General features: G+C 41.0%; 1 protein-coding gene across 1 annotated transcript in view; it reads left to right on the forward strand.

Moving 5' to 3' along the window:
• Window positions 1-2,565: 2,565 nt before the first annotated feature.
• The window catches only part of SLC24A4 (solute carrier family 24 member 4), a 98,791-nt gene continuing 75,622 nt past the window's right edge, over window positions 2,566-25,734 (forward strand). Inside the window, exons 1-2 of the mRNA XM_064659013.1 lie at window positions 2,566-3,229; window positions 5,650-5,760. Coding sequence (XP_064515083.1) covers window positions 3,073-3,229; window positions 5,650-5,760 — 268 coding nt within the window. The 5' untranslated portion in view covers window positions 2,566-3,072. The remainder of the gene's footprint in view (window positions 3,230-5,649; window positions 5,761-25,734) is intronic.

Consider the following 25,734-nt stretch of genomic DNA (forward strand, 5'->3'; position numbering starts at 1 on the left):
GAAGGCCTCAGGGTTTCTATAGTCACTAACTGTTACCTCTAAAACAGACAACTTTTTAGCAGCAAGAAAAAGGAAAACAAACTGTGTCTGAAAAAGGCAATATTATAATTGCATTCCTGTTACTAACCATGTGGTTTGGTTTGATCCATGTGATGTTCATAGGACTTGACAGAATTAATGAAAATCCCTCACATGTGAAACTCAGGACCTCTAACAATGGTTCACTTCCATGGTCTTTGTGTAAACATCCCATAGAAGCAAATATGAAATACCTGTGAATACCTGTGAATCACGGCCTGTGATCAGGAGTGCCATGGCTTTGAAAATGTCATCAGTATAAAGAATAAGTAAGAGAATAAACATGGTAAATAGAAAAATCACAAGCAACCTCCATCAGCTGCAGCAAGAGATCCAACCATCAGGACAGCTTCTCTGAAGCCATGGCCTTTATCAGTGAAGAATGGTCAGGCATTGGAACAAGCTGCCTTGGGAAGTGGTGGAATCACCATCCCTGGAAGTGTTCAAAAAATATGTAGATGGGGGACATGGTTTAGTAGTGAATGTGTCAGTGCTGGGTTAATGGTTGGACTCGATCCTACAAGTATTTTCCAATCTTAACAATTCTATGATTCTAAGAAGATTATAAACTTACAGCAAGTGGATACTGAAAAAAACAACAAATCTCTGCAATACCCTCCAGTGTCACCATCCTTCTATTGCTAGACAAAATCTTCATACAGAAAACTACAGTCTTATTAAAGCTCTTATTAAACACAGAAGAAGAGGATGGCAGACTGGTGTTCACATTACCACTCTGGATGGAAGCAGAGGCTTTAGTCCCAGCAAAGAGGTGATGGAAAGCCACGTGAGGAATTAGCTTTCAGGTATTATGACAGCTGACAGGGTATGAAAGTGGCATCTCTACTGACATGGCCAACCAATACCTTCACTGGAGCTTAAAGGTCTTCAATGAAGAAAACCCCAGTCCACTATAAACAACAGTGCTGATCTAAAGACCTTCATTTGCCTTTATCCAGATTCCAATGCCTCTGTGTCTAACTAGCCTATAAGTTTTTTTGGTCAGGGATGGCTTTCACCATTCTGGGTTCAGAACAGTGAGATTCTGGGTTCAACTGTGAGATTTCTTATATGGCCATGGAGAGAAATAAAGGGACATAATCTGGCTTGTAATCTTCTCTATTACCTTCTTTGTAGTAGGCAGCTTTCAGTGTTATTTTTCCTATCTCAGCAGCTATAAAGGGAATGGAAGAGAGAAGACTGGAGCATGTCTCAGTGCCATTCTTCTAACATGCAGTTGTTTTCCTGCTTTAATGTAAATCAGAAGGTCAAAAGCCCATTAGAGCCTAGGTGCCACTGGAGCCTGAACAGTTAAGACACACAAGTTTCTGTAGCTATGTGCATGCCAGCAACAAGGTTAACACAACTGCTTCTCTTTGGTTCCCCAGTTTGAGTAATGCCTTTTGCACTTGAGACAATTGGCAGTCTTCAGCATGAATCTAAGAGCAATTTCACACGCAGTGTGTACCATGGCATCCTGAGCACTGTGCTGCTGAATCTCACTACAGCAGATAGAATTCACAAGCAAAATTAAAAAACACATTAGAATGATGGGAAAGCAGAGGATTGGTGATATTTTATTTGTGATGATTTGTTTTTGTAGGCAGGATATTTGTATTGTAATTATGACACCATTAGAAACAATGCCAGATATGAAGCATTATATGTCCTCAAGCACATGGACAAAGATCTAGTGGGAATCACCTGAAAGGCCTCCTGTTGTAAACCAAATGCTGTATGGAAAAGAAGATCAGATGAGTTAATCCTGTTTTGCCTACATGCGCTTCCTCACATGCACAGCATTTCTGGGAGGAATACATGAACTGATGCCTGTGCTGTAGGAGGAAGTTTCCAGAGCTGCTCTCGTTGGCTAACAGTAACCACTTAATTAATGTAAACATCAAATTTTAGTTAAAAAAAGAAGCAAAATCCACTGTGGCACAGTCTGGAACTAACCACCGTTGCACAAAATGGGTCATTAATTTGTCGTCCTGAACACCACATGTTCGTTGTAGTGCAAACTGCTTGCAGAAGCATCATTCTCCCCATGGAAATCCATCTTGAAACGCATCTCCTGGAGACAGCTGGAAGAATCCCGAGCCATCAGTGCTCGACGCCCCCCTCACCACGGCACCCCGGCACTCTCCCTCCAGCCCACTGCCCTCCGACCCGCTCCAGCGGCCGCTCTCCCATCCCAGGCGACCCCAGCCCTGTCCTGGATCCCGGTCCGCACGCCGGCTCCGCGGCACCTGCCGCTGCCCGCTCCCCTCCGCGCACCGATGGCCCCGCCAAGCGCGGCACCGGGAGTGGGTCATTCCTGCACCGTGCAGGGGAAAGGATTAATTTCGCCAGTTATTTCTTCCCCCCCGCTCCGCGGTGGGGGAAGGCACACGGGCGTTGCCATGGGTGCCGGAGGAGCACCCAGAAAGTTGCGGGAGAGGGGCGGGGAGAAGGGGCCGGGCCGCCCGCCGGGGCTGAGTGGCCACTCGGCGCCGCGCTGAGAGCCCGCGGGCGGCTGTGACGCCCACCTGCCGCCCACGGCTGGCGGCAGGGGAGGGAGGGAGGACAGGGATAAACTTCAAACTTGGCCGAGCGGGCGGGCAGGGAGCAGCATGGATGTGTCCGTCGTCCCTCGGTGCTGACTCGCAGCCCGCGGCGCGCTGTGGGGCGGGCGCTGCCCGCGGAGCTTGGCGCGCCGCCGCGCCGCTTCCTCCGCCGCCGGCCATGGTGCGTGTGGGGCGCTGGGCTCAGCCCGGCCCCTGAGCGCGACGCCTCCCCCCGCTCCGCTCCAGGGCTGCCGCCGCTTCCCCGCGCCCCCGCCCGCCGCCACCTGCCTCTCAGCCGCGCCGCTGTCGACCTGAGGCCCTGGGCATCGCCTTCTCTCCGCGCTGCAGCCCGCCCGCTATGGAGCCGCCCGCGGGAAGCTGGCGGGAGTGAGCCCCGCTTTTCCCACCGACCCCGCTGGCCGCCCCCTCGGCGCCCGCGCTCGCTCCGATGGAGCCGGAGGAGACGCCGCTCGCTACCCCGAAGACCATGCTGCTTATGCTGAGGAAAGTTCGCAAGAGGCGGGAGATGCTGCTGCAGCAGCTGGGCTTCATCTGCGCCATCCTCTTCTTCGCCTGGTGCATGTCCAGCCTGCTCTCCAGAGCGGGTGAGTGGCGGTGGCGGCGGGACCGGCGGACCCCGGCAGGGCCGGGCGGGCGGCTGGGGCGGCCCGGGAGCTGCCGCCGCCCCAGGAGCAGCCGGGGTTTGGCGGGGTCAAGCGGCGGCGGCTCTTCCCGTTTTGAGTCTCCCAGTGGAAATACCCCGGCGGGCGGGGGAGCAGCGCGGGTTCCGCGGGAGAAACCCCTGCGCCGGGCGGAGGCGTGGGGTGGATGTGGATGCCCCGGGGAGAGAGGTGGCTGCGCCGCTTGCGCCTGGGGGTTCAGGGCTCCCCGGCCCCGAGTCCGCCGGGTCTCTCGGGCCATGGACCGAAGGGGCATCACGGGGCAACTGCGTGCTTGGAATGGCCCTGAGAGAGTTTCTCCCTGCCGCTGCATCAGAGTTGAGTTCTCTCCGGCCGCTTGTGGTCCCCGTTGCAACTTCGGGCCACCTTTCATTTTGTCCTTAGGTTGTAAACCTCCATCAGCTACAACTGCTGCTTTTCTCAATCTCACACGCACACCTAACATCTTGCCCCCCCATTACAGTATGAATTTGACAGAAATTCTGCATTTTAGGCAAGGAACAGTGCTAATCTTATGTTTTGTAGAGAGAGTATTATATAGCGAGTCTTTTGCATCCTTTGTGCAACTGCTTTGTTGGTAAACTGATGCATTTATAATTAACCACATGGCTGGGCTGTAAAGTGTGCAGCTTCAGGCCCTCTTCATGCAATATGCTTCAGATCACTCAAATACAAAGACTAAGGTTGCTGGGGCAGCACTTGGGTCCCTAGATAGGGCTGCCAGCAGTCCTTGAGGATTTAAGAACAAAATCAACTAAGCCTAGATCTTACGTCTACATTTAATAAAAGAAAATCAGATTTCAGCACAATTAGGATGGGCCATATGCTTAAATTAGAGCTGAAGTTCAAGTGTATGCTTTAGGGAAGAAAAATCTGCTGGAACTTGCTATACTTTGTAATGCCCTTGTGCTCGAATTATTACCTGATTTGTTTGAGCTGTATCTAGGATGGCAATAAGCCATCCATAAAAGAGTTCAGCATCTTAGACCATTTAGCATATTGCTCATCTTAAAACTTTCAACTTGTATTTTAAATTGTGGATTTAGAGTATGCTGTTGGTTTCTTTATTTAGAACTGTTTGTCATGCCTATGGGATTTTTTCTCTTGCACCAGCTATTTATTTTCATAAACTTACTGGTTTGTGAAAACAAGTACTTCGGGTATGAATATGTTTGCATAGTTTGAGGGGTTTTTTTCTTGAACTTACTGTTTTTCTAGAACTTTTTTAGGTTTACATGAAAAATGTCATGACTAATGAAAGTTTTTAATCTCCTGGGTTATCAACTAAATCCCTCATAACCTAATTTTTTTATGGTATGCTGCATCAGGTAGTTGGTTTTTTTTCAGCTGGCTAATTTACAATACATATTATCCATAAACACTGACCATCTGTTCTCTATGTTTCTTATAATTGTGGCTCAGAATATTTTAGCAAATACTCTAGAAAATCTAAGTTCCAGGCTAGATTTTTTTTTCTTTGCAAGAGTTACTGTAACAAAACACAACCATTATATGATGACAATGTAAACTTTAAGATCAGCCATGGAAGAATTTTTGTTGTTATTATAATATGTTCATTTGAAAAGGATAAGATTGAGGTGGAAGTGATTTAATTAAGAGGTTCTGTTCTTTATTTGATTATTTTAATTGCATACCTTACATTATCACAAGTACTCCTGTACTCTATTTAGCAGGTTTCATTGAGAATGCTTCTGGAATATGAGTTGAGGCAAAAGCTCCATTGACTTCTAAAGAAGTTTGTTTTTCTTAAGACTTACGAGAGTTCACTATGCAGTTACTTTCCATTTTCTTTGACAAGTTATGAACGGTTTGATGTTATCGAATATACCCAACACTGAAAAGTTCAGCATCTAGACTCAGAATAAACTAAAATGTAACTGGAACATGCCCATACGCATTTTTATTTTTTTTGTGAAAGCAGTGATGCAGTATATGCAAATGCAGATGGCAAAATGGAAGTGTGGTTGTTGCTTATGTCAGCATTGCTGTTTCATCTATAGGAACTGCTAAGAGTTGGCTTTCACAGGTACAGGCTTCAGCATTTGCTTGCTGCAGCGTATTGTCCTGTTGCGGGTCACAGCCATTCCGATGGCCAGAGCATGTTAACAGCTCAGATACTGCACCTTCATAGCTGGTTACACCCTTGGTAGGTGGGAGCACCCAGCATACGTCTGTTGGCACGTGCTCCAGTCACACCTCGATTTTGCTGCGCTTACATTCTGATGGTCTGCCCATGCTCCTCACCAGTGGGTGCACACAGTCCAGTTAGGATGACGTACGAAAAATCAGCTTTAATGGGCATAACCTCTTTCTGTTTAATACAGGACGAGAACCAACTGTTGCAGAAAGAGGTACCATATCAGAACTGTGGAGGAATAGAAGGTTGATGGCATCACCTAATGGGACACATGAAGAGAAGAACTGTACAGAGCCAGGTAAAATGGGAAAACTTTGTGATGTTTTGAGATTGGGTAGTGCCATCATGACCAAGCTGCAGTGATGCGTAAACATGAAAGTGTTAAACTTAAGAAAACCCCAGAGCTGTTCTGTGAAGAAATAAGGTTTATAGTGCTATGTATTGTTTTGGGGGTCTTTATGAGACTAGTGCTGACAATTTGATTTCTTTAATTTTGTTTCTTTTGGTGCTTATTAATTTCTGTCTAGCTGATGCTGAATGTATTGCACTAGTAATGAGGGGTGTGCTCTTCTTGAAACTATGTGTTTGAGAGACATCTGAGCACACTAATTTGTGTTCATTACCATTATACAGTTAACCATGCTTAGCTAGTTTAATGATAAACTATGTATTCAGTGTAGGAATTTAAATTGCGTGAACGGGGAAGATGAGGTAAGTGATATGGAAACCCTGGAATCCATTTTACTTCAGGATATCTATCTTGGCCAGGCAATAAGAATTGATTGAGGGCAGGAATAGATGACGCATTTTAGTATCAGTGTTAGTCCACAATGCTTTCATGTTCCCATCTGTCTTCCCAATGTGTATTTCCTTTCTCTCTCTCCTTGCCTCTCTGTGGTTTACGGTGTGTGGGAGATGAGACATTTTGCCAACGGCGCTAGCCAAGTTAATTTGAAGTTGAGATTTTTTTTTTTTAATATGACTCTTTGATCAACTCTTTGATGGCAATTGAGTCTGTGCCTTCTTGCAAACAGCGACAGCATGAGTTCTAGTATACTGTCAGCCCCAGGCACTAGGAGAGTTCGGAGCAGTACTCCTGCCCCTCACTTAGTATTCTTTCCTACTCCTCTTCTGTTTTCTTCCATATATGTGATGTGATATATGTATTCATGTCTGAGCACACCTGGAGCCAAGGCAACAGGAGCCACAAAATTGTAGAAGTTACATCAGAAAGATGCCTATGAAAGTTCTGATAGGGATTTCCATTTAGCACGAATGAGAACTTTTTTACGATGATAGCACTGCCAAGGGAAAACATACGATTGTATGTAAATTGGAATTTCGGGAGCAGTGATGACTTCTTCACATGTTTAGAACAAATAGTTCAGCTCCTTCCATTCCTCTAAAATTGCAAGATTAGTGTAAGAGCAATTGGAATAGATAAATACAGTTGAGTCATTTTGATTTGCTTTCTGAGACTCAGGTCACTCAGGTGCACTTTTCTCTGTAACCACAAGAGCTGGACACAAGGGAGGCCCAAATCTGCCTCAGGATGCTGAAGTTCTAAGAAAAATATCACAAGACTTGCATTAAAGTAATGATTTCTAGTCACAGTGATGATATTAGACTTTCTTTTAAAAAGTGTTTCTTCTGTTGGAACACAGATTTACAGATCAAATCTGACAGGATTGCAACTGTAGCATTTTTAATCACTTCCTGTTATTCTGCAGTTATGTACAGCTTATCACTGTGTATCTTCTGCAGCTGAAGGAGGAATTGAGATGCTGCATGAGTGGCTAGATGTAAGACAGATGCAAATAAAGTAAGCATCTGAAAATAGCTGAAGTTGATGTTTGTTGAACAGGAATGGGTCCATAAGAACCTATTATCGTTATTGCTCTGTAACAAGTTCTGTAGATTTGGGCTGGGTTGTTTGTTTTGTTTTGATTTTTTTTTTTTTGGTGGATTGGTTGATGTTGGTTTGTTTGGGGTTTTTTTTGTTGTTCTGGTTTGTTTTGGGTTTTTTTTAATTATTTTTTCATTCTTGTCTCGTAGCCTGGGAATGAGATTTGGCTTGTAATGACAATAAGGTACAATGATGTAAAACCTATCAAAAAAGGAGCCAGTAGCATAGCTCATCTCTATGGGAATGTAGCTTGTAATCACATGATTACAGAGAGAGAAGTCCCAGGAAAGGTCAAGAGACTTGATGAAGATTGCATAGAAAATTGGTGAGAGAGTGTGGATTTTGAGTTCATAGTATATGAATACACCGTTCTCTATAGGCTCCTTTATGACATGTATTTATTCTTACCTATGCCATCTCTTGTGTCTGCTTTAAGCACAAGGGACCCTACAAATGCTTGGGAGTTTGTATGGTATACAGCAGTTTTCTTATGTTATGTGAATGTTTTCCTATGTGTGTTTAGGGTATAAGAACTTCATAGTACCCTGGAAAATGCAAGTTCTTGCTGAGAGTCTGTTAATCCTTTGTGTCCTTGCAGTGCTATTGCTGTGCTCTCTTTTTATTAGCTTCCCACACAAGTCTGCAGTTTTACTTCCTTTTTCTCAAAAGCTTTCAACAGAGTTAATTTATTTACCACTTTCTTACTTACATGTAAGTAAAAAAAAAAAAATCCCCAATTGTTAGAAATTTCAAATTGCAGCTATAGAAGTTTATAAGACCATGAGATCACTACAGTTCATGACAGTCATAACAAAGGCTCACCCTTTGTAATATATCTTGGGATAAAAACTCCATAAGCTTGTGGAAGCTGCTATCTGCTAGAAGCTCACTTAACCTACACTGTCTGAGATAGTTTCATTTACTGAAGTAGATAATTTTGTATTGTGTTTTTCTGGAAACATTTTTTTCTGGGGCCATTGTTTCAGAACAGAAAAAACTTTGAAGTCTTGGCAATGCAACTTTAAAAAAGAACCCTGAGGCTCTGACAAAGGAAAGAAAATATATATGTATGTGTATATATATCCCTAGAGGAGAAAGGTTGCTTTTATTATCAGAAGACTGATGTTTCTGACTATCTTAAGAGGTACTACACATGTTTTCTGATAGTAACTATTCTGCAATCATAAGGAATTATAGCTAGTTTCTATCTCATAACAGCAGCAAAGGAACTGTAGGTCAGCTGCAGGAAGGAGTAGGAGCATTTGTGAGCACCAAGCCAACCTTGGTTCTAGTCTGGACCGAGACCAAATCCTCACCATGGTTAGTGTGTTGTGTAGCATTTTTCCATTAAAAGTCCTTCCTAGCTTTAAACTTGCCCTTTGCTGAAAGCTCCTCTGCCATGATAAGATAGAGGTCTTCATATTGTCCTGGAGGCTGAAGGATTTATAGATTACATGTGAAAGGCTCTGGATGGTAGAATTTTATGAGAGCCTGGAATTTCTGAATTATGAATCTTATGCTTATTTGGTGTTGGGTGACTGCTGTGGCTGGATGGCTGCCATGGGTATTCCTCTTAGATGGAAACCAAACTACCTTTTCTTCATGGCTCTGGGTAGATTTCTGTGGGAGGAGGAGTTGATCTGACCTCAAAGCAGAGCAATCAGAAAGGAGGAGTAGTTGTCTCTAGCATCTTAACATATCTTGTTAGTTTGCAACCGACTTTTTGGCCTTATCGAAGCTCTCGCTCCCATCTGCCGTCAGCTCACTAGCTTGCAGTGCCATCTGCCCAGCAAGTCTGATTTGTAGCCTCTCTGCTCCAATGACTTGCCTCATGTTTCAAAACGTTGCCATGACTCTGTGTCCTCCAGAACTCCAAGTAACGTTTCCAGAGCACTTGCAAGGTGGGGTGACTGGGTGGCATGGTATTTCTCACCATGTGACTCCACTGGGTCATGTTAGGCTGTTACTCAACTGATCCAGATTCTTTGCTGTTGTGAACATTTTCAATTAATCCCTGTAATATGGTACAGAAAAATACTTAAATTTCTTGCTGTGAATTAGAAATATCTGGGAATGTATTTCCATTATCTTCTGACACTAGTCAGTAAGTGGCCTTGAAACTGAAAGAGGCAGTGGTGTTTTCTGTCCAGCAGTTTGTCAACCATGGACAGTTCATGAGCTACACTGATTTTAAATAGCTGGCAATTTTGTTCAGGCACGCTCCTCCCATTGTTATCAGTGGGTGAAGATGAATTATGGATTGGGGGAAAGACAGCGTTAACAGTTCTCCCTGAGCCATGCTGGCTTTTTAGTTTGGAATTAAAGAGCACATTGTAGCAATGTTTTCTGTTCGTGCAGCAACAGAGAAAGAATCAGTCCTCTACAGTGAAATAAAATGTGTTTCTCATTAGCATGTGTATGAGTCAGGATCAAAAGTCATTAAGTCTGTGTATATTTTACACTGTTAGTTATAACCTTGGGGACTCATGTAAGATGTGATGCATTGTAGAGAAACTATAGAAGTCTCAGACAGTTTTGTTAGTGTACTACAGAGAGGACAAGAGCCTCTTAGTTTTTCTACAAAAATCGATGATGTCTCAAAAAGTAATTTTCCGAAGGGATAGAAAAAGTTATTTCTTGTACACTTGTAGTAAAGACACTGTAGGAGCCATCGATTTCCATCAGTTTTAACAAACACAGTGCTTATTTAAATACATAATTCTGAACGTGCTGGATTGATGTATCCTTTTTCTTTCTTAATGCTTGTAGACACCTTAATATATAAGATCAGAAACTTAGTGTAATAAATTCTGGTGGAATATGTAATTTTGTGCTGATGTAAATTCTCTTTAAACAATGTGATAATATGTATTTCTTTTAAACAATGTGCTCATGATCTTCCCTAGATCAACCTTCCATTTTGTAGCAGGGATAAATGCCTTAGACCTCTGCTTTTAAGGAGGTGGTATTAATAATTTCACTGTAAACCTTTGTTTCATGAACAGCCTAAATTAGTAGGCTCAGCACGACCTGCAAGTTCTCTTACTATGCATTCATACAATACCTAGCATAGAAAGACTATGCTCTCATTGAGGTAATACAGGCAATTACTGTGTTGTATTATGTTATTTGCAAATATTCCCCACTCGCCTATTAGTCAGACTTGCTGTCTGCCTTGATGCATAGAAAATGTGCAACTGTTGCAGTATGATAGAATTACTGATAGTGCATATATGTTGATTTAAAATGTTTTGTTACTTCAGTGTCTTATGCCCTCAAAGACCAGGAAAATTACCTGCCTTAAGCATCCTTTTCTTGTGTTGATCTAAAAGGAAATGAAAATGAGGAAAGGTTTAAGAAAAAATTTCTTAGTTGCTTTATGCATATGGTATTCACATAACACATAGATACAGTGTCCTGTGAATGTCTATGTACGCATGCACAGATGTATATATTTATGTAGTTGAAAGACTTGCCAACCAGCTAACATGTAGCTTATTTCTGTAGCCACTTGTCATGTGCTGGTGGGGTTTTATTTGTTTTGGGTTCGCTTTGGGTTATCCCCCTCACCGGTGTCTGCAGACTCACTCTTGTCCCTGTTGAGCGGTAAACTTTATTGATTGTGATTTCAATGGTTTCTGTTTCTGAGGAAAATAGATGTGTGACAATTCAAAACTGATTTTAGTGGACTAGATGAGAGTGAGTGACAAACATTTAATGCCAAGTTTTTCTCATGTGACTCTCAAGGTCTCCTCATCAGAACTCACACCTAGATTTAGGTTGAAGTTCTGACACTCTGACACCTGGCTTACGAATGTGGGTATTAAATGGATTTGCAGGTAGATATAGTTGAAGTTAGTTGGGAAAAATGTTTTGTTTATTTTTTTGTGAACTAGTGTAGGAAATGTGCTTTGATTGAAGGTAGAATTTGAAAAATAACCACCCTTCTCTGAGCTGTTCATTTTCTAGCAGTGTATTAATACTGGCATCCAAAATAGTAGAAAGAAATGAGACAAACATCTCTCTGTGCTTTGGCTTAACCTGCCAGCAGCATCCCCTGGAGAGCTGAGAACAGAAAATGAACTCCAGGGTAATTTATCTATATCCCCAGGTCTAAGTGTCAAGTTTGCAGGAAGTAGTTTAACGCACAGTAAATTAGTGTCTGACTAAAATGCCATTTAGAGATGTAGTAAATAAAAGCAAATGAAACATATTTAAAAGGGTTTTTTATATTGCTGTATATTCTTAAATCTAATAAAAATATTACTTGATATAATCTTTATTTCATATGACTCAGGTTTATTTATAGTTGGTTTGGGTCCAGCTAAAGCACACTGTGGATAAGTACTTTACAAGCCAAGTCTTTGCTCTGAAACCAAAAAGCAGGTCTGAAACAAAAATGAGAATTTTTAAAACGTAGCCACTTCAGAACCAAATTTAATGTCTGGGGACACAGACCCTTACTTTCTTTGACTGGAACAAAACACCCAGGTTGAATGCTCTGGAGTGCTAAGACTAAGATCTGAAGTTTCCCATGTTAGAAACTGTATTAATTTCCCATATTAGAAACTCCAGCCTTAGTACTTAGATGTCTGATTGCCTATATTTCAAACCACATTACCTAAGCATTTCTCAAATATTAATGTAGTAATAGTGCAACGTGTCTTTCTGTAACTGCAGACAACTCAGGCAGACAGTAGCTGTGTAAATTACTGGCCTGAGGTCATAAAATGTGATAGAGCAAAGAATCGAATCCAGATACCTCAGTCATGATCTTGGCTCCTGCAAAAATGATATTTGATTACAAGTTTGGACTAATATGACCTCCTCAGGTTCCATCCAACCTGAGTTGCCCTGTGATTTGGTATGGAAATCAAATGAATTATGTTTCACTCAGGACATATTTGAAATCCTGAACTGGGGATTTCAGAGTCAAAGTTAGTGAGACTTGGGCATGCAGATCTCTGTGGTATTGCTGACTGACTCACATTTGGTATGGGATAATGGATGGGTATTTAGATGTGTTCTTCACTGGTATGACCATGCAGATAAACCTTTTTGTGTGGATATCTGCTCGATTTTACACTCAGAAAATGGTGCTGTTGGTATAAAAGCTGTGTTTAAATTTACCCATCCTTATCCATGGCAATTTTGATTTCACTGCTTGTTTTTTACCTTATTGCTTGTAACATGTCTCCATGTACTGCAACTGAGACAGAAAGTGCTACTGTCTTGCCTTGTATCGTGTGCAGTTGTTACAGTTGTTACCACACCTGATTTTACTGTTGTAGAAAGTGAGTTGAAAAGGATTGTAAATCAGCATTAATTCATACTCTTGGGGTTGGCCTAGGACAGTCTTTATGAGGTACTGGATTGTTTGACAGATGTTAAAACTCTGCATTTATTTCTTCATCTCTGTGCTCTCAGTGCCTTAACAATCCATAACTTGGACCACCAATGTGGAGGATTCAGACAGAACTGGACGAGCAGAGAATTGGGCTGCAGAGATTGCAGGTTGTGAAAAGCACCCGGAGATAGAAAATTCTCACAGGAAGCTGCAGGAGGGATAGAGAAGTTTGGGGGTTGGAATTGTGTTGTATAAAGACTAAGATTACCCAGTCAGGGATCCTGGAGTTAGAGGATAGATGAAAGGGACATATGAGTGAAGGGAGATTGAATTTGAATAGTGAACAGTGAGAGAATCTTGGTAATAGCAAGGCAAAGAGGTGGGCCCTGGGAAGTAGTAAGCAGAGAAAGTGATAAGAGAAAATAAAAAATCAAAATTTAGTGAGAGGTTTGGTTTTGGTTGGGCAAGAAATCTAGAACAAAAAGCAAGGGGAGTCTGTAAAAAGAGCTCAAGTTGCCAAAGGGCTGCATTTTAGCCTTGTGTTTGGCACATAAAACTGGATGTAGATATAAAGCGATTTGGAAACCTTCGTCAAAGCCAGACCCTACTGAGCCTCAACTCTCTCTCTTTGAATCTCAATGGATTTTTAGAGGGTCAAAATGACTGATTTAAAAATAGACTTAGGCACAATGTGCAATTACAGTAAATTAATTTTAAACTTTGTTCTGCTAATATTTCTGATAAGAACCCTCATAATTGATTTTTTTTCAGAAGTTACGAAATTTTATTATAGGTTTTTAGTTCTGCATTCATTAATGCCAATGACATTTTACAGAATAGATGTGATTACCCACCTAACAGGCTGAAAATACTCTGTGAACCTGATGACAATTAAATTGGCATCAGTCCTGTTCTGCAGGGAGGCAAGACCTTCAGGCAATAAAGAGTGGTGGTTTTCTTTATTCTTTGAGGTTGACAAACACTGAAGACATTATAGTAGAAATTGTAATAGCCTTAGAAACAGCCAAATTCATTTCTGCTGGGGCTCTGCTGGTAAGTTGAGGTACAGCAGAGCAGACACTGCAGGGGGATGGCAGGTTACATATATGTGTGCTCATTCAGTTGTTTCCTTTTTTGCATCATTAAATTAACAGTATAATGTTAAGGACAGGTGCTGCAATAATGGTATTTAGAGCAACATTCTCTACCCATAGTGAGCAACAGTGGTAAATGTGCCTTCTTGTGAGCAAGAAGTTGATAATTTAGACTCTGCCTGTTCAGTTTCCATGCATACTTGCTTGTTGGACAATGCTCTGAGATCGCCTAAACCTGATGAATTATTTTTCCCCTGCATATGATGCACTCAGTTTGGTCAATTGAGGGTAACATGACTGGATCTATTGCAGAGGTATTTGAACCTTTGAATAGCAAGATGTAAAATGTTCACAGATGGTGGGAAACATTTAAATTTCTGGAATAGAATTTCTGGATGAAATTTATGTTTAGAAGCTTAAATTGACCGAAATGTGGAAAACAGATTTATTACCCCCTTCCCCTATTTACTGTGAATCAGCTTGTGCTTTGAGTTTTGTGAGCTCCTAGTGTAAAACCCAGACTCTTGGAAAGAGGCAGTTGTTCTTTAGAGCATCTGAGGGCATATCTGTGCTGGTGTACACTGCCTTAACTCCATTGTCATTACAATTTCGACATAGTTTTCAACAGCTGAGGTTCTGCCCTATGTATTTAGAGCTGGATGGTGAGATGCTTAGTTCTTTGGTGAGAATTTTCTCCCTTTACTTTTCATACCTTTGTAAAGTTTGCATTCTTTGCCTGATTATGTCACACTTTTTTAAATCCCTCCACAGGATCTTTGACTACTGTTGCCTAAAATTGTAAGGCTTTTTCTTACCTTCCGAAGCCTTTTACAAGCCTTTCTCTTCCCTGTTGCTGATGTCCTTTGTCTGCTTCCTTTACCTGCACTGAAGCTTTGAGATGTTCCCAATATCCATTTGCCATTTTTTGTTATTTTTGTGTAGACCCTTCCAGATTCGTGCGTGAAAGAAACTGTCTGGAATATTATCATTCTCTCCTTTCTTGGCTCTCACTTCATGAGCCATGAGTATCAGGGTGCTCTCAGGAGACTGGCCAGCCAGGATTGGCTAGACAGGGAAGAAGTCAAAACTAGCATATTAATTAGTCCTGTTTCAGTCATGTTTTGCTAGTTGAGGGAGGAAGGTCCCTATAGAGCTGTAGTGTTGTCTGTCCTTGTTGTGAAATGCAGTGGCAGTCCCTAAGAGCACCTAGTGGAATGGACAAGGAAAAGAAGACTGAAAAAGGCAAAGTGACTTACCCAAAGTCTGCAGAGAAGGTCAGTAGCTAAGCTGTGTTTTCTTTCCCTCTGTAATCATAAATTATAGCCATATTAAGTTCATTGAGCCTGGAGGTGTTGCTGCTGCCATCATCACCTCTCAGCTCTCCTTCCTGATCAGCTCATGACTTGACTCTTTTGTTGTGCTTTTTAAAATGAGAAATACAACTTTTCACAATAAATAAAGTGGTTACCACTTCCCAGCTAGTTATAACTGGTAGCTCAGTGCTACACTACAGAGCATTTATGATTTCTCCATGTCCTTCACTTAGAGGGAGAAGAAACCTTGGAAAGTAAAGATCTCCTCATTTGCTCCTACAAAGGGGTGAGTACATGCCTGGCTGACTCATCTTTGGGCCTACTGCTATCCACAGAGAATGATGTTGAAATATTGTGACTAGGGAAGTTGCAGGTCTCTGCTATGGTGATGGTTCTACAACTGGGGAATGCTTTTGGGAATGCTGTGTGAGAGGGACTGTATAAAACATGAATGCTCTGCTGCTACCAGGGATAAAATGAGGACCTCTTGTTGCTTGCAGGCTGAAAAAGGAAAGAAGGAGTTGAGTATTTTCTCATGTGTGAGCAAAACCTGTGCTTGTGCCTGACTCAAAGGTCTTTGAAAATTTGGGGTTTTTTTTATTTCATGGGGGTGTGAGGAGAGGCTTTTTCTCTGACTTTCTCTCTGCTAGCTGACTTTTAAGTGCAGACCAAGTACTTCAGATTTGAGGTTAATCAATTAATCAATTGTATTTTTCAATACCATGTGTGTTTACTATAGTTGTCTGGTTGTACGGGATTGTTTAGCAATAGCATGTGTTGAGAGTGTTCTTACTTGGAAAGACTATCTGGGATCATCTCCAGAACTGCTTTAAGCTGTGGATATTTAGGGCAACTAAGTTTAGTAAGTACTACTTAGGTAATTAAAGGTTGGATCTGGGCTGCTTTCTCTACAAGACAGCAGACTGGTAATGGGAAATTAGTCAACTTGATTCGATGTTATCTTCTGTATAGCACAGAGTCAGATCCCACCCAACTCAGAGTTTTATTTTTCTAATGTCTTATGGGGTTTTGAAAGTCAAAATAATACTACTTTTCATGTAGTCTTGAAGGTAGCAAAACTAGCTCAAATCGCTTAAATTGAAAGTAGTATTTATAACTGGTTTTGAAACAGTCAAGATATCCATTTTGCACTCTGGACTCTTTTTCTTTAAAGAAAAAATCAAGTCTTTGCTAAATAACTACTTGTGAAATTCTTTTTACTCAGTGTTTCACCAGTTTGTACCCATAGATGTAGGTATAAGACCAACTTGCACATATAAGAGAGATGTTACATGGAGAAAAGGACAGTTGCCCATATCATACAAGCATTTCAGGGTCTTAAAAAGTACTGTTTCTATAAGCTCAGTGGCTTTTGAAATTGTTCAGATTCATGGTGGAATGCATGAAATTATTTGCAGAGTCTTTTGGTTTTGTTGAACACTCAAAATTTGATGTTTTTTCCCCTATTCCAGCCCCCGCCTGGTTGAATGCTTCACAAATGCCACTAGCATTACTATTCTTCTGGGATGAGATTGCAAATGGGATGGGAACAGTGATGCATGTATTATATGCTTTTTATGAATAAAATAGTAAACTTCACAACTAAAGTTCTTTCTTTCCATCCAGTGACTAATTTCAAATATTTTGGTCCTACCACATTGCTGACTCTAGACTGGACTCTGAATTAAGCTCTGCAGTGCAGCTCTGAGGAAGAGAGATTGCACCTTGGCCAGATGCTTTCTGACAGGGGGTCAGCTAGGGTGTGTGTCAGTGCAGTCCTCCAAAGGGTTTTCAGCTGTGAGAGGCAGCACAAATAATAACTTGTGGAAGAGATGAGAACCTCCTGTATCCGAAGTGTAGGGTGGAAAATGGCTGTGTTGGACAGCATTGTCTGTGTGCATGTCTGTGCTCAGACCTGTGACGTATCACTCTGATCAGGCTGTAGTAGGGGATGATATCCCCTGATTCTGGAGTGCCTACAGACATGACTGCAAACTGCCATCTTGAGCATTATTGTAAAGAGACAGATTATCATCTGCTTTGTATAGAAAACTAAGTTTAGTCAGTGTACTAAGTGGAGAGACTTTTCTGTTAATCTTGTTTGGAGTTCTTTACAACAATATATTGCATATATTTTTGTAAGTTAACAGATATGTTTGTCTGTTGTTTTAATGGCAGTTTTAGTCTAGTAGCTAAAGTTTGTGTTCAGTAGTTCTGTGCCTTGACATGAAATGTACAGGGTGGCATAATAACCTTCTACATCAATCTTTACTGCAAGAGATTGAGATCCAGTGTTTCAGTATGTCATGGGAACCAGGAAATTCTCAATTCTAGCTATGCCTGCAGCAGTGACTACCCTTTGGGATTTTACCCTATATTCCTTCACTTCAGAAAAGTGAGTGAAGGAATTCCACCCCCCCCCCCCCCCCCGGGAGCAAAAATATAATTGAACACTAGTGGGGAACTTTGATCCCTTTATCCATGCTACAAATATTACTCAGTTAGACTGGGTTCTGAATGTGGAAAGCATCTTTATAATAGTAAGCCTTGTTCTCCATAGAGAATGAAGATGATCTTGGCTTTCCCAGTGCAGCTACTTAGATGCCACAGTATGAATTCTGATTTAGAGTGAGTGTAAATATAGTCTAGCTTGTCAGTGAGGCACCTGTTTGTTATCCTCAGATAGTTCAGTTCATTGCTCTGATTATCTCTTTTCTTCCTCTGCAAAAAAACCTTTCCTCCTTTTCTACCTGAAAAAATTTATCTTTAATATGGGAAAAAGAAATGGATTGCTTTTTCTCAAGTAGTGTAATCAGATTAGGCATTTACAGGAGTAAAAACGCAAAGTGCTACGGTCATTATGTTCCCAATGAGCGTGTTTATATTCTGCTAGTAAACACATCTGAGTGTTTTGGAAACAATAGTAATCTTTCTCTAAGTGGTGTAGCATACCCTTCTGTGACTTAGTATTTTAGTTGCACAGTGACTTTATACGCTTAATCTTGGAGAGGCAGTTTGGATTGTATTATTTAACAGCCAAGGATAAAAGCCTCTTGCAATTATGAGATTAACAAGAGGTACGCTATGTTTTGATTCTTCCTGAAGTCTGATATGTGAATACATGTGTGCTTTGACTGGATATGTGTTTGATGTTATTTTCTCTATCTCTTTTGGGTTTTTTCCCCCTCTTTTCTTTAGAGAAAAATTCTGTTAGCTGAAAGATTTTCAAAGAATGTAAAAGGCTTAAATGCCATGGGCGTTCCTTCATATGCTGCTGTGAGTGCCAGGCAGCTTTACCACTGCAAAATAACAGAAAACGAGAATAGAAATTTGGCTTTACTGGCTGTTGAGCTGGATGGTCTATGTTTCAGAGAAGATAATTCAGATAATTTGATTTTCTTTGGAACAAACTTGGGAAAGTAGTGTGCTTTTTCTCCCTTCTGGGAAAATGTCCACTATCCAGTGTATGAAGTTAGAAACACATTAAAGTTGTGAGAAAAATCATACTGTTGTAAGATATTAATTGCTGGTAAGATTTTATGCTAACTGTAAAATATCTCTGGCTTTTTAGAACATCATGCATCACTCTATTTATTAGTTCTTAACTAAAATATTTAACTTTATGATGTTAAATAACTTTATGGGGGAAAAAAAGCTACTAATTCAGATGCTTGAAAATAGGACCAGGTTGGCTTTCTTAAATCAGCACAGTTCCTATTTCTTGATGTTGTGTAACAGTTATTGATGTGATGCTACAGTTTTAAACTTCAGGAAAAAGCTGATTAGTGTAAACCTCCCACATAGCATTGAGGACAGGCTGGAGGGAAATGACCCACACAACCATGGTTGCACTTCAGTATTACAGAAATAGTCCAGTCTCTCAGTTAGTCTAAATATATGGCTAGATTTAGAGGTTTGTATTTATTTACTTTTGGTGTTTGGATTGATTTTTCATTTAATTGACATTTTGTTGGCCCACTTCTTGGATACGGAAACTGCGGAATGGAGTTTTGCAGTTGAGGTACCAGCACACAAACGGCAGCACCTGGAGGGGAATATTTCTGCCTCAGGACAAAGCTGTCTAGAACTGGAAGTTTGTTACAAAACTCCATACTACAGTGTGTTCATTGCAGTTTGAAGGGCACATTTTTAAGTATACTCCAGTTGGATTTAATTCATGATTTCACTTGAGCAAATATTCTGATTTAGTACATTTGTGCAGAACTTTAACACTGAACATGTAATTGACCTGAAGTTGTTGAGCTTGTTTTGAACTGAGACTTTTCCAATACCTCCATCTGGAAGGATCATTTGTGTTTCAGCCTGTGTTCAGACAAAAAAGGGACTTAGACTCATGCAGGAATCAAAGTTTTTGAGTTTGGTTTTTTTTTTTCCTTCAAAGTAGTATTTTAGTGTTGTGGCCCCACTGGCCCTTCCTAAGCCACTCTTTACATCAGTAGGACTTCTCCAAACACAGCAAATGCAGCATTGGACTGCTTCATCTTGCTATTATTATCTGCAAATTTTACCTGCATGCAGGTTCTCTGATTTACACTCTTAAGGAGCACTGCTACTTGAAAAGGGGAGCTGAGATTTTATATGTCTTTTGTCTATTGTATTTACATGGTCTGTAAATCTAGTATGGGAGCTGACCATCTAATGACCTTTAAAAATGCAGCCTTTGGAGAGATGAAGAGGGATTTGTTACTTGACAGATTTGTGCTAGCAAGCCCCAGGTTATTTACGGAAGTCTGGAATTTTGTGCTCTTGGATTTAAAGAATACTGTGTAATTCAGATCAAAGGCAAAGTATTAAAATCTTAATTCCACTGAGAGAAATATCCTTTATTTTGGCATTCTCGCACAATATTCTTAATTCATGTTACTAGTGCACCTTATAAAAGAGAAGAAATTTAAAGTTTTCTTATAATTTTTTGTGAAACCATTTTTCTTTCACAACTGGACGAGTGGTCTGTGAAGCTTATTCATAATTTTTAAAAGGAAAAACTCTGTTCTGATACTATATCATACAAAGTCACAGAGTTACTGTCAGGTGTTTGTATTTCCTCAACTAATTGCATAGTGAAAACATTTACATGTTCAATTTTGTTGTTAAAGTATTGAAATATCCCTGTGTCATCAAAACTATTAGAGAGTATATAGGTAAGGAGGAGGAAGGAAGGAAACCAAGGCAAAGGACATTTCAAAACTATTATAGTTGCCGTTCAGGAAGAGTGTTTAAATTGGTACAGATGGGAGATGCTAAACTGCATTTCTGTGGATTTCTACAACCAGTGTAAAATTCATGGGTTATACATCTGAAAAGATCACAATGAAACTAATTTGTTTGGTGGAAAGTAAAGTAGCCATTGCCACTTTGTGTTTCCCTCTCAGATGATGAAAACTACTTCCAGGCAATCTTACTGTGCTATCTAGTGCACAGAAGTACCTTGAATCTTGGTACGTGACTTTGGGGGGTAGAACAGAAACTGTAAATCTCTGTGCTTGAGACTGTTTGTTGTCCTTGGACTGTAGAAATGTGCCAGATGACACTAGCAAGTGTTCTGTGTGATCTGAAAGTACTGTGTGCCCCTTAAAGATTAATTTCTTTGCCCATTTCTGTACTTCCAAAGCTATGGAACTGATACTAGAAGTGCAATAAAGCAAAATGTTCTTGTAGTGTGAGTTGTACCCCTGTCCATAGAAATTGTTTCTCTGACAGTGAAATGACTGGATATATTACTGAAATGTGATGTAGGTCTCTAACCCCAAATCATACTTGCAGCTTGTCCAGTGAAGTTGGTGAGGACTTCTGAACACAAAATGAGCTTTTGACAAGTGCCTCAAGTAGGACTGGATGAGTCTCCCTCACTACAGAATCTTACACAGTAAGCACAAAGAACTGTTCAGGGACAGTGAAGCAGCAGAGACCAAAAGTCTCTCACTGTAGGAGAAGACTCGTGTTCAAAAGGTGACAGTTCTTGTGGGGCAGGTTGGGAACTGTGGAGCTGTTTTGCCTTAACAACACTTTCTCACTCTTTTTGGACTGACATTGTTAAATGTGCAAAGATGCAAAACTGTTACTCTGCATGAATCATCTTTAGGTCTGTAGTTGAGACAGTTACAATCTCTTATCTTTTGGGTTTCTTTTTTTAAGGAGAGGTGATATTCCCTTTAATTACTGGACAGTGAGATGTGAGAACGCTAGTTTGAAAATGGAGGGGTTTAGGTTTAACTTTTTAAATGAAAATGGCCCTAGTAACAGTAGCTTGTGCTGAATTCAGCCTTACTGAGGCGTGGAAGGAGTACTTGGAGCACTCCTAATCAATCTAGTCTCTCCAGAGGCTTTGGCAGATTTCAGTGCTGTTTTGCCCTGTTATCGAAGAGTAGTGTTGCTGAGGTAAAAGCCAGTTGTCTCTTTCCCAACATGAAGGTGGTAGCTCTGTGCAAAATTGCCTGGGGAAACCAGCAAGATAAATAGGAAGGTGCTGAATTCCTACTTCCTCTAGGGATAGAGAACTGCTAATACAAAGTTTCTGAATCATTTATTTACTCAAGTTCCATATTAATCCTGTTCTGTCCCTAAATTTGGTGGTTCTGGTCTAATCCTCCATGTTGCAGGCCTCGTTTCTGGAGTTTGAATAAAAATTCTTTTCTGTCTCACAAGAGTAGAGTGAAGTTTTGTGCATTAGACAGAAATGCTTTGCTACACTAATGGAAACTGCAGAATACGACAAATAGAAAGACAGTCATAACCACAGAATTCTTGATACTAGGCAGTTACATTATACCCAAGATACACTGAAATTGTTTCTCAAATTGAACATTGCATTTGAAATAACTCCTTCCTGAAAATACTTAATGACAAAATTACGGACCTTTCAAATTACATACCATATCTTATGCTATAGCTCTTTTAGCTTCAGATTTTAGATAATATTCACTGATTCAAGAACAGTGATGACAGTGTTGTTGGTTTGGGTTTTTTTAACTGTGGAATATTTGGCTCTTTAGACAGTAGTGAGCATATACCATTAAAAGTTTGGTTCCCTGTAATGCATATTAGATGGTTGTTTATGATGAGAGTAACTTCCATGTGACATTAGCAATTTAAAATTGAGACTGTTAGTCAGGTAGACCACATTTATCCTCAGTGGAGACAAGCATCCCAAATACCTTGCATGCTGATAGTCAGATGAATTTGGTGTGTCTTACTTTTCTGTTCTAAAACAAGCATCCTTCATAGTCAGTGTTATGTGAGTGCAATTCAATGTGCAGAGACACAGTTCTAAGTACATTTTTGTAAAGGCCCAGCTAAGATGGTAGAAAGAAATGTGACCAACTTCTTTCTTAATTTGGTTTTGCATTGTATTTCTTTATATTTTGCCTGTGACTTTTCATTTTGCTTTGATTTGCCTTAGGCTTTTGTGAATTGCTTTCTTCAAGAGACTTTTCTATGACAAATATGTTTTTAGAAGAGCTTGTGTATGTATGACTTTGAATGACATTTTGTTGTCTCATTTGTGTTGCTGCAGCCATCACTAGTCTCTCATAGAGAAGTGACAAGAGGTGTATCAGAACTGGACACTTCCGTTATTCATTTCTTATTGATTACATGTAGTAAAGAAGTATAGAAAGTAAAATCAGGATACTGTGCTTACTGTCACCACCTCCATACAGAGAGTGTGATTTCAAAATGGCAGTTATTCTTTCTGCCAGGGTTTGGCTCTCATATGGGACACTAGAAATATTTTAGGACTCTTGTTCTCTCCTTGCTCTTGCAGGATGGCAATTCATCTTCTAAGCATTGTTAATACAGATTGCTCCAAATCTACTTTTCTCACCAAGTAGGCATTGCTGACTCACTCCTCAAATGCTGTTCATTGCCAAATTTGTCATGCAGGTTCCTTTAGTCAGGCAGCCCAGCCATCGGTGCTGCTGTTGCTCACTGCCCCTGGCAGAAGCTCAGTGCTCTTCACTCATGACTGAAACCTGCACTAGGGATTCAGTTCTTCAGAAGGCTCGAGTGTACAGAAGCTGAGACTGTTCCTTAGGCACTATATCATACATAATCTTACTGGGTGTTACCTCCTACAGTGTACCTTTGAGTGCTTTTTTTATTGATTTCTTGTTCTTCTGAGCATGCACACATGATCTGTCAGTTAGAAGCATTGTATATATTCGTTATACTATATATTTTTGATTGATTTATTTAAACAATTTCCAGTCATTATATCTTCATTGTACACTATCACTAGCTCCTTTGTGGAGTGTCACTAATGTGTATGGATTGCAGGCTTTCTGCATGTCTCACTGCTTACTGGTTTCACTTGCCGACTATCTTACAGCTTAGTAGCTGAGATAGTAATTAAACCTCAGAATTTTTGGGCATACATAGCAATGCTTCTTCCATCCAAAAAATGGAAGCAACTGTAATAAACTCGGGGCATTTATTGTAGTGTGGATCTCTTTTTATCTAAAGGAGTTGAACTGAGTATATTTAATGAAAATCTAAGAAAATTGAGCTACCACAAGGAACTGATGTGCCTCTCTCCCTCTACACTTACAGCTCCCCCTCGTGTTCACGTGTTTACCTTATCCCTTTTTGGGGAACATCCATCACCTTCCAGACTCCTCTGTGAATAGTGACATGGTTGTTGTCTGTTCAGTAGTATGTATGTTCTGATTGAGTGTATTTGACTAAAAAATTAATATTATATGTGGGTTCTTTTTTCCTGAAGGGAGGTATGTGTGTTTGTTGAACATCAAAGCTGAAATATTTTGTTTCCTGTCTTTATAGTCCTACCATGTTCTATGTTCTCCCGTCTGTGAAAATCAAGTCTGCCTCATATCAGTCAGATGGGTGCACTGTAGCACAGGAAGTAGAGATTTGTCTGACCAGCCAAACTAATAAAAAGATAAATGGAAACATACAGTGTCTGAGTAGACAGACTCAAGAGTGGTGCTTATAGCCATGCTCCTCTGCTATAGCAGAGCATTTCCCTTATGTCCTGTTACCTTTGGAACAGCAACCAAGCCTGTCCTTTTCAGGCGCTCAGTGGTCAGCATATTTTTATGATTCTGGACACTTGTATATAAATTGTATGCCCTGAAGTACTTGTTAAATATAGATTTCTTTGGGAAAGAATTCTGAATTTTGAACTCTGAGAGAAAACATTGCAAGAGCAAGCCATGTTGCTTGACCCTTATAAATTGATGGGCCCCGACAATATCTGCCCAAGGATGTTATGAGTGCTGGCTGATGTCATTGTGAGGCCACTCTCCATAATCTTTGAGAAGTTGTGGAAATCAGGGGACATCCTGGAAAACTGGAAGAAGACTAATGTCACCCCCATCTACAAGAAGGACTTAAAGGAGGATCCAGGAGATTAGACACATCATCTTACTTCAGACCCTGGGAAAGTTATGGAATGAATCCTCTTGGAGGCTGTCACAGGTCAGATGTTGCACATGACTGGGAATAGACAGCATGGATTCACCACAGGCAAATTGTGCATGACAAATTCACTGGTGTTCTATGACAGAGTAACCCACTTGGTTGATGTGGGGTGAGCAGTGGGCATTATCTACCTGGATTTCTTCAAGGTTTTTTGATATAATTTCCCACGGCCTTTTCTTAGGGAACTTGAGGCATTAGGGTCTAGAGAAGTGGTCTGTGTGGTGGGTGGGGAACTGGCAGCACCCAGCAGCACTGTGGGGGGGTAAGGAACCCATTTTCAAACCAGCAGCCTGTCATAGGTGGGGTCCCCTAGAGGATTGGGCACAACACTTTAATATCTTCATAAGTGATCTCGAAGATGGGATCAAGTGTACCCTGGTGAAGTTCACTGATGATACCAAATTGAGTGGGGAAGTGGATACTTCAGAAGAGAGAGCCACTCTGCAGGATGACCTGGATAGGCTGGAAGAGTGGGCTAAAAAGAACCTTAGGAAGCTCTACAAGGACAAGGGTAATGTCTTGCACCTGGGAAGACATATTCCAGGAGTGCAGCACAGGTTAGGAGCTACCCAGCTGGGGAGCAGCTCTGTGGAAAGGGACTTGGGGATCCTGGTGGACAAGCTCAGTATGAGTGAACAGTGCACTGCTGTGCGAAAGGAAAACCAACAGGTTTTTGTCAACAAGGGCATCACCAGCAGAGATAAAAAAGTCATTATCCCACTCTTCTCAGGTCTTGTCAGGTAACACCTGGAATACCTGTGTTCAGTTTGGGTCTCCAGTCTGTGCACAAAGCTGTGCAGAGGCTGGAGACTGTCCAGAGAAGGGCCGCAAAGATGATCCAGGGACTGGGAAGCCTGTCATATGAGGAAAGGCTGAGAGAACTGTGTTTGTTCAGCCTTGAGGAAAGAAGACTTAGAGAAGACCTTATCAGCACGTTCCAGTATTTAAAGGGTGGCTGCAAAGAAGGTGGAGACTCCCTCTTTACACGGAGTCATCTGGAAAAGATGAAAGCTAATGAGTACAGGTTACTCCTGGGAAGATTCTGATTGGATACGAAAGGAAAATATTTCACAATGAGAACAATAACCATTGGAATAATCTCTCCAGGGAAGTGATGAATTCCCAAATATTGGACACTTTTAACATTTGTTCT

This window comes from Pseudopipra pipra, chromosome 6 (genome assembly GCF_036250125.1).
Source record: "Pseudopipra pipra isolate bDixPip1 chromosome 6, bDixPip1.hap1, whole genome shotgun sequence".
Taxonomy (NCBI): Eukaryota; Metazoa; Chordata; class Aves; order Passeriformes; family Pipridae; genus Pseudopipra; species Pseudopipra pipra.